The 8180-nt window shown below is 55.1% G+C and overlaps 1 protein-coding gene across 4 annotated transcripts in view; it reads left to right on the top strand.

The window, feature by feature from the left end:
- SLC41A1 (solute carrier family 41 (magnesium transporter), member 1) overlaps positions 1–8180 on the top strand; it is a 26438-nt gene that overhangs the window by 12145 nt on the left and 6113 nt on the right. For all 4 annotated transcript variants that reach the window (XM_005885252.2, XM_014532556.1, XM_014532557.1 and 1 more), the window contains 8 exons: positions 25–132; positions 1227–1298; positions 1876–2020; positions 2178–2324; positions 2937–3084; positions 5506–5585; positions 6492–6626; positions 6920–7068. In XM_005885252.2, coding sequence (XP_005885314.1) covers positions 25–132; positions 1227–1298; positions 1876–2020; positions 2178–2324; positions 2937–3084; positions 5506–5585; positions 6492–6626; positions 6920–7068 — 984 coding nt within the window. The remainder of the gene's footprint in view (positions 1–24; positions 133–1226; positions 1299–1875; positions 2021–2177; positions 2325–2936; positions 3085–5505; positions 5586–6491; positions 6627–6919; positions 7069–8180) is intronic.

An 8180-nucleotide genomic window follows, 5' to 3' on the forward strand; every position in this document is an offset into this window, starting at 1 on the left:
CTGAGATCTGTTTTCACCTTGTAGCACTGGGAAGTCTTCCAGAAGGTGACAGAGGTCTTCATCCTGGTGCCTGCACTGCTGGGGCTGAAGGGGAACCTGGAAATGACCCTGGCATCGAGGCTGTCCACCGCGGTGAGTGTCCTGGCCGGGGGGACTGGGGTATGCAGGACCCTGGGCAGCACGGAGCCAGGCTGGGAGATCGCGACTGGCCTCCTCAGCGGCCCAGGCCTGGGGTGTGGGGCTGGGGTGGGCAGGTGTAGGGAGATCCCGGGCTGGGTGTCCTGCTCCTGGCAGGGGCTCCCTGCTCAAGTGGTTCCCAGGCTCGGTTTCTGGATGTCTCAGCCGTCCCTGGACGCTTGCCCCACCCCCTGTTTTGCAACCCGCCTCGTGACTGTTTGTGCAGCTTTGACAGGCAAGCATCATGCTGGTCCCTCCACCTGCACAGATGGGGGCCGCCTCTGATCTCCAGCCCTACTCTGCAGCTGGGCCGGAGCAGAGCCAGGCCTGCCCCGCCTCTCCCATCCCATTCCCTTGCCCCCTTGGCTTTGAAGGAATAGCCGGGGAGGGGTGCTCATCACCCCCACCTCCCAAACCCCTTAGATCAGCCATGACAGTTCAAAGGCTGGACCAGATACAGGACCAGGGGGTAGGAGGTAGGGGGCAATAAAACTCAGAAGGCAGGGGAACCAGGTGGCAGAGATGTCCCTGCGTGGCCACCAGTCGGGAGAAGGCAGCAGAGAGAAGTGGTAGCCAGCCTGCTCTGCCCCAACTTGCCCTGCTCCTGGCCTCCTGTGCCTCCTCACTCCTTCCCAAACACACTTGCGGCCACAGTCCTGCACCAGCAGCTAACCTTTCCTTCCTGAGGACAGCAAGCGGGCTCCAGAGCTGGGGGTCCACCGGGCTATTCTCACCTGTGCAGGAGTGGGCTGTCCTGATGAGCAGGGCAGAGGGTGGAATCTGGGGTGGGCAGGTGTAGGGAGCAGCTCTCCTGAGAGGAGGAGACTGCCTTAGGAGCCCCCTTCCTGCCACCACCAGCCACAGGCGCTCAAGGAGCCCCTTCCCTCTCACTCTAGCCCCCCTTTCCTGCTTCACTCTCCATGGGGTCATGTTCTAGTCCCAGAGTCTTAGGGCGCATGCACTGCTTCCTGAGCCAGTTGGATGCTAATGGTCTGAGCTGCAGGCCTTTTCCAGCCTGGAGTTCCAGCCCCCTGTCCTCCCTCTCCCAGGCCAACATCGGGCACATGGACACACCCAAGGAGCTCTGGCGGATGATCACTGGGAACATGGCCCTCATTCAGGTAAGACAGCAGGAACCAGAGAGACTGGGCTGGGTGTCCTCCTTGGTCAGGAATGAAAAGCTTGGGCAGCCCCAGCTGGGCCCCGAGTGAAGTTCCGGCGTCCTGCCGAGCTGGCTTCTCCGAAAGCAGCTTTAGGAGGGAACCAGGTTTCCCAGGAAAGCAGCCAAGAAACTCGGCATCTCAGTGTCAGTTCTCGGCTCCCAGTGCTGCAGGGGGCTCATGTCCCCACAGATCAGACTCCGAACACCGGAGTGCTGAAATGTCCTTGACCGCCCTTGTCTCGTGTCCCCTCGAGGCCCAAGCCTCGTCTCTGGGCTGAAGTCCTAGGCGCCATTGAACCTCACCCCAACCCCCAGAGGAACACTCATTCCACCAGTAACATATCCTGGACTCCTGCGGGGTGCACTGCACAGTACTAGTGTCTGGTGTGAAACTAAACAAATAAAGACATCATTCCCGCTTGGGAGGACTGGACGGTCCCGCCCCACCTACCTCCTGGGCTGCAGAGGGCCAGGACAAGGTCTCCGCTAAGAAGCTCTCTGCTCCCAGGGCTCTCCAGTTACCACTCCCCCCTCAGGTGCAGGCCACAGTGGTGGGCTTCCTGGCGTCCATTGCAGCTGTCGTCTTTGGCTGGATCCCTGACGGCCACTTCAGCATCCCGCACGCCTTTCTGCTGTGTGCCAGCAGTGTGGCCACAGCCTTCATTGCCTCCCTGGTACTAGGTAAGGAGGGAAGGGAAGAGGAGGAGGGTGCGAGGGGAAGGGAGTAGGGAGAGCTGCCCCAGAGGTGTCACCTGGGCCTGGCACCTCCAGTCTCTCTTTGTGTTGCTAACCCCTCTACCTCTTCTTACCCTTCCTGGCTCCTCTCCTTCCTCCCCAGGTATGATCATGATTGGGGTCATCATTGGCTCTCGAAAGATTGGAATCAACCCAGACAACGTGGCCACTCCCATTGCTGCCAGCCTGGGGGACCTCATTACCTTGGCACTGCTTTCAGGCATCAGCTGGGGACTCTACCTGGAGCTGGGTGAGGATGAGGCTACCGAGGGTGTGAGCCGGGTGGACTCCTGGGTGGGGTTGCGGGAGATGGTTAGTGTATATGCAAATGTGTTAGCATTTCTTCTGCGTTCTTTATTTGATTGGAATACAGTTGTAATAACTCCCCACCTTAGAGAATTGAAGTTAAGTGCTTATCTCAAGTTCATGCAGGTAGCAGGGGCAGGATAGAGAGTATCAGAGAAATATGTATATTCCTGCTGGATTATTGCTTCCCTTTGGAGGGGTAAGGTGTACAGGTTAAAGGAAGGGAACGGAAAGCTGGAATCTGCTTGCAAAATGGAGAAGGGGAGGAGAGAGAGTGATTTCTGGGGATCAAAGCAAAAAACCTAGAATCTGGTCTCTGCCCTTTATGAGTCCAGTGCTGGGGAAGCTTTCGGCCTTGGTTTTCTCATCTACAAAATGGGAAAGCCTGGCCCCACCTATCTCCTGGGCTTACAGTGAGAATCAAATGAGGTTATATATGTCCAGGCATTTAGTGTGGGGTGGCTGTTGATCTGTTGGGATATTTGCAGGATCAGCCAGGGGGAGGCTGGGAAGAGGAAGCCACAGTGCTCACCTCCGTCTGATCTCTGCTTCTCAGAAAACTGGAAATACATCTACCCCCTGGTGTGTGCCTTCTTCGTGGCCCTGCTACCGGTCTGGGTGGTGCTGGCCCGGCGGAGCCCAGCCACAAGGGAGGTGCTGTACTCGGGCTGGGAGCCTGTCATCATTGCCATGGCCATCAGCAGGTAGGCTCAGGCCGTGGGTGCCTACCCCCACCCTCTCCACCCTGCCACAGACTCCCTTTTGAGCCTGAAGAGAGGGAGCATGGCACAGACCCTGGAAATGCCTTCAATAGTGTGTCAGTCACTTGTCCTTCTATTATAAATGACAGAAACCATCTGAAGAGGGTTTCATTGAAAATCAGAATGCATTTGGCTCAGGGAACTAAAAAGGCACAGCTGGATTCAGGAGCAGAAATTATATCATCAGGGCCCCAGTATTCAGCATCTCTTGGCTCTGCTTTTCCCTGTGTTGGCCTGCAGTTCCGGATTTATACTTTTCTACTTGTACTAATTTAGTGGTAAGAGAGATTCTTTCTCTCAACAATTTCACAAAGTCCCATTATAAAGTTTCATTGGGGGGAAAAAATAATCTATATATATAAAAGCCTAAGCGACCGAACAACTGGTCACTATGATGTGCACTGACCACCAGGGGACAGATGCTCAACGAAGGAGCTGCCTCCTGGTGATCAGCGTGCTCCCACAGTGGAAGTGCCACTCAGCTGACCGACAGGCACCAGACGTTAGGCTCACGGCTGGCCAGCGCAGCTGCAGCAGTGCGAGCCTCTCCCGCCTCCGCGCAACACTACCGAGCGGCAGTGGCAGGCGCAGCGGGGCCAGGATGAACAGGAGTGGCACGGTGCCTGGGCTGGAGAGAGTGATTTCTGGGGATTAAAGCAAGAAACCTAGAATCTGGTCTCTGCCCCTTATGAGTCCAGTGCTGGGGAAGCTTTTGGCCTTGGTTTTCTCATCTACAAAATGGGAAAGCCTGGCCCCACCTATCTCCTGGGCTTACAGTGAGAATCAAATGAGGTTATATATGTCCAGGCATTTAGTGTGGGGTGGCTGTTGATCTGTTGGGATATTTGCAGGATCAGCCAGGGGGAGGCTGGGAAGAGGAAGCCACAGTGCTCACCTCCGTCTGATCTCTGCTTCTCAGAAAACTGGAAATACATCTACCCCCTGGTGTGTGCCTTCTTCGTGGCCCTGCTACCGGTCTGGGTGGTGCTGGCCCGGCGGAGCCCAGCCACAAGGGAGGTGCTGTACTCGGGCTGGGAGCCTGTCATCATTGCCATGGCCATCAGCAGGTAGGCTCAGGCCGTGGGTGCCTACCCCCACCCTCTCCACCCTGCCACAGACTCCCTTTTGAGCCTGAAGAGAGGGAGCATGGCACAGACCCTGGAAATGCCTTCAATAGTGTGTCAGTCACTTGTCCTTCTATTATAAATGACAGAAACCATCTGAAGAGGGTTTCATTGAAAATCAGAATGCATTTGGCTCAGGGAACTAAAAAGGCACAGCTGGATTCAGGAGCAGAAATTATATCATCAGGGCCCCAGTATTCGACATCTCTTGGCTCTGCTTTTCCCTGTGCTGGCCTGCAGTTCCGGATTTATACTTTTCTACTTGTATTAATTTAGTGGTAAGAGAGATTCTCTCTATCAACAATTTATAAAGTCCCATTATAAAGTTTCATTGGGAAACAAAAATAATCTATATATATAAAAGCCTAAGCGACCGAACAACTGGTCACTATGATGTGCACTGACCACCAGGGGACAGATGCTCAACGAAGGAGCTGCCTCCTGGTGATCAGCGTGCTCCCACAGTGGAAGTGCCACTCAGCTGACCGACAGGCGCCAGACACCAGGCTCAGGGCTGGCCAGTGCAGCTGCGGTGGTGCGAGCCTCTCCCGCCTCCGCACAACGCTACCGAGCAGCAGTGGCAGGCGCAGTGGGGCCAGGATGAACAGGAGTGGCACGGTGCCTGGGCTCAAGCTCCTCCCCGGCCACCTGCCACTTTGCGCACTACTACATCAAGGGGTCCCTGATTGCGAGAGGGCGCAGGCAAGGCTGAGGGACCCCACTGGTGCACAAATCCGTGCACTGGGCCTCTAGTAATAATAATAAAATAAAATTTCATTGGCTCTCCTTCAGTCACATGATTATTCCTGAACCAATCACTGTGGCCTTGGGGATGTGATGCTTTGATCGGATGAGTTTGGAGCCTAGTCCTCATAGGAGTAATGTCATGTGAACCACAGCCACTGAGTTTGAGAGAGACCATCCCCGGAGGAAAGGGAAATAAATACTGAACAGGCAGAACAGCAGAGGTTCTCACAAGCAGGTTGTCCTATGGATGGCGCCTCCAGCCAGCTTGGGAGGTAGGTGCCATCAGCTTGCTCAGGGAGCACTGTGACAGTCGAATGTTATGAGCAGCAGCTGGTTCTGGCAAAAGAAGCAAGGACTGGGAGACCAGGGACTCCTGAGAGCCACCTTGCTTCCCTTCCTGCCCACGGCCAGATGGGCCTGCCCCTCTCGTGCCAGGGACTGGAACAGAACCCCTTAACAGCCTTTGTGTCATTTTGTCTTTGTGTCTTTGTAGTGTGGGAGGCCTCATCTTGGACAAGACTGTGTCAGACCCCAACTTTGCAGGGATGGCTGTCTTCACACCTGTGATTAACGGTGAGGTTTGGCCTCAGCTGCCAGGGGAAAGGAGAGGGCAAAAGAGGATTTGGGGGGCTTTGCCTCAGTCAGGGTTCTAGCAGGCAAGAGAACCCAGCTCAGTTAGTTCAAGACTTGAATGAAGGGGCTTATCCCAGAAGGGAGAGCCGGGTAGGACCAACAAGAGATGCTGAGGCATCCGGAGATGAGGAGCAACAGGAAGCCCTAGTTCTCAAGGGGCCAGGGGAGAAAATAGTGTTATGGAAGCCCAGAAAGAGCCCTCCTCTGCCCCCAGCAGGGGTAAGCCACAGCCACAAAGCAGAGAGGGAACAGGAAAGAAATACCTGGCCCCTGTCTCTCCTCCCACCCTTTCTGATCACCTACTCATGCCTCCTGTTGAACAAATCTGATTAGAAGCACCATCACGGGAGGTTGGGTGATACAGTCTGTAGAGTCAGCCTCGCAGGGCTCAGAGCAAGGCCGAGGGGAGCAGGGAATGGGTGGGGATGGGATGCCAAGGAGAGTAAGCATAGTCCCTGGGCGCCAGATTCCAGAGCACAGAGCTCAGACCTGATCCTTGACATGGGTTACTAGAACCACTGAGTCCCTGGGTCTGCTCGGAGCTTTGGAGAGGGCCCGAGGCAAGCAGGGCCTCGTCCCCCGGGCTGTGTGCGACAGCAGGTGCACACACCCGCTGCTGGAGAAGTCAGGCTCCCTGAGTCGACAGATCCGCCTGTGTCCCTTCCTGCACACGCAGCCACACCAGGGGCGCATGAGTCTGCCACATCTCCGGAGCGGGGGGATGGGAGGATTGGAAGACTCCTGGAATGGGGGTAGGGGGTTGTCTTCGTCTTTCTTCTCCATGTCTCACTCTCCTCCTGGGGACTCCTCCCTCCCCCCATGTCTAAGATCCTTTTGTCTCTGCAGGTGTCGGGGGCAATCTGGTGGCCGTGCAGGCCAGCCGCATCTCCACCTTCCTCCACATGAACGGAATGCCCGGGGAGAACTCTGAGCAGGCCCCTCGCCGCTGCCCCAGTCCTTGTACCACCTTCTTCAGTCCTGGTAACGGCAGAGTCCCCGCCGCCTGGGCCCACTCCAGCCCTGGAGGGAAGGGTCAGCAGTCAGTGAGCTTCACTTAGGAAACAGCTGGGCCCAGATACCAGCTGTCGTAGTGGGCACAGGCCAGGCAGGAAGGCTCTCCTTTCCTGAGAACCCCTGGGGGCTGGGACCAGGGGATGGGGAGGTAGAGGCAGTCCGCTGCCTGCTGCCCTGGAGTTGTAGCGTGGTACCTCCTGATGTTGAAAGACCTTCTGGGGCCAGATTTCCTCCTCACCCCTTCTCTTCCTCGCTCCCAGATGTGAATTCTCGCTCTGCCCGGGTCCTCTTCCTGCTCGTGGTTCCAGGACACCTGGTCTTCCTCTACACCATCAGCTGTATGCAGGGAGGGCATACCACACTCACCCTCATCTTCATCGTCTTCTACATGACAGCCGCACTGCTCCAGGTACCGACTGGCAGGGGCCCAGGGGCCGGGCTGCCCTGCAGGGATGGGAGGGGAGGCCCAGGCTTGGCCCATCAGACACTCTGCACCTCTTTCTCCGGGACTGGACGGCAGGTAAACACTGGACAGGGGGCTCGGACGCACAGGCTGTAGTTCCAGCGGAGTCACGAACACGCTGTGTGACTTTGGCCCAGTGGTAGAATGATCTCTGAGCCCAGTGATTGAAGTGTTTGTAAGTTGAGAGGAATGAACCAGAGGTGGTGGTTTTCAGCAGGTGGTTGTAGGGCGCTGAGCAGGTGCACTCTGGCCACAGAGCTCCCCGTGGCTCTGCTTTGCATGCTGGGCTTCCACGGGAGATTTCATATGAATAAAGGGTTTCCTGGCTTGAGAAACTGTTGAAACCAGTGTGCTAGAGAATCTGTAGGATCCTGTCCAGCCTTGCCATTCTCTGACATTCTCCCTTGTTGTGTTATTACATTTTTCAACATTTTATTTAGAAATAATTATATATTCACAGGGCAGTGAAAAAAAAATGTACAGAGCGATCCCATGTACTGTCCACCAGTCTCCCCCGGCGGTACCCTCTTACATAAGGATAGCGCGATGTCAAAAGCAGGAAATCAAAGCTGATACAATCCACAGAGCTTATTCAGGTTGCACTTGTTTTACATGCACTTGTGTGTGTGTGTGTGTGTTTAATTTTGTGCAGTGTTATCACATGTGTAGCTTCATGTAACCACCAGCAAGTCAAGGCACAGAACTGGTCCATCAGCACAGGGCTCCCTCATGCTGCCTCTTTATAGCCACACTCACCCTAATTATTACATTTTAAACTTGTAGAGATTCGTCTGTGAATAGGTAATAACAGTCACATTACAGTTCAAACATTTCAAAGGTTCATAGTGAAACCTCAGTGAAAGGTCTGCTCTGCCCCCACCCCCACCCCCAGCCATCCAGTTCTCTTCCTCCCGGGCCATCCATGTATCCATTTCTTTCTTTTTTTAAAAATATATTTTATTGATTTTTTACGGAGAGGAAAGGAGAGGGATAGAGAGTTAGAAACATCGATGAGAGAGAAACATCGATCAGCTGCTTCCTGCACACCCCACACTGGG

This window comes from Myotis brandtii, unplaced genomic scaffold (genome assembly GCF_000412655.1).
Source record: "Myotis brandtii unplaced genomic scaffold, ASM41265v1 scaffold898, whole genome shotgun sequence".
Classification (NCBI taxonomy): Eukaryota; Metazoa; Chordata; class Mammalia; order Chiroptera; family Vespertilionidae; genus Myotis; species Myotis brandtii.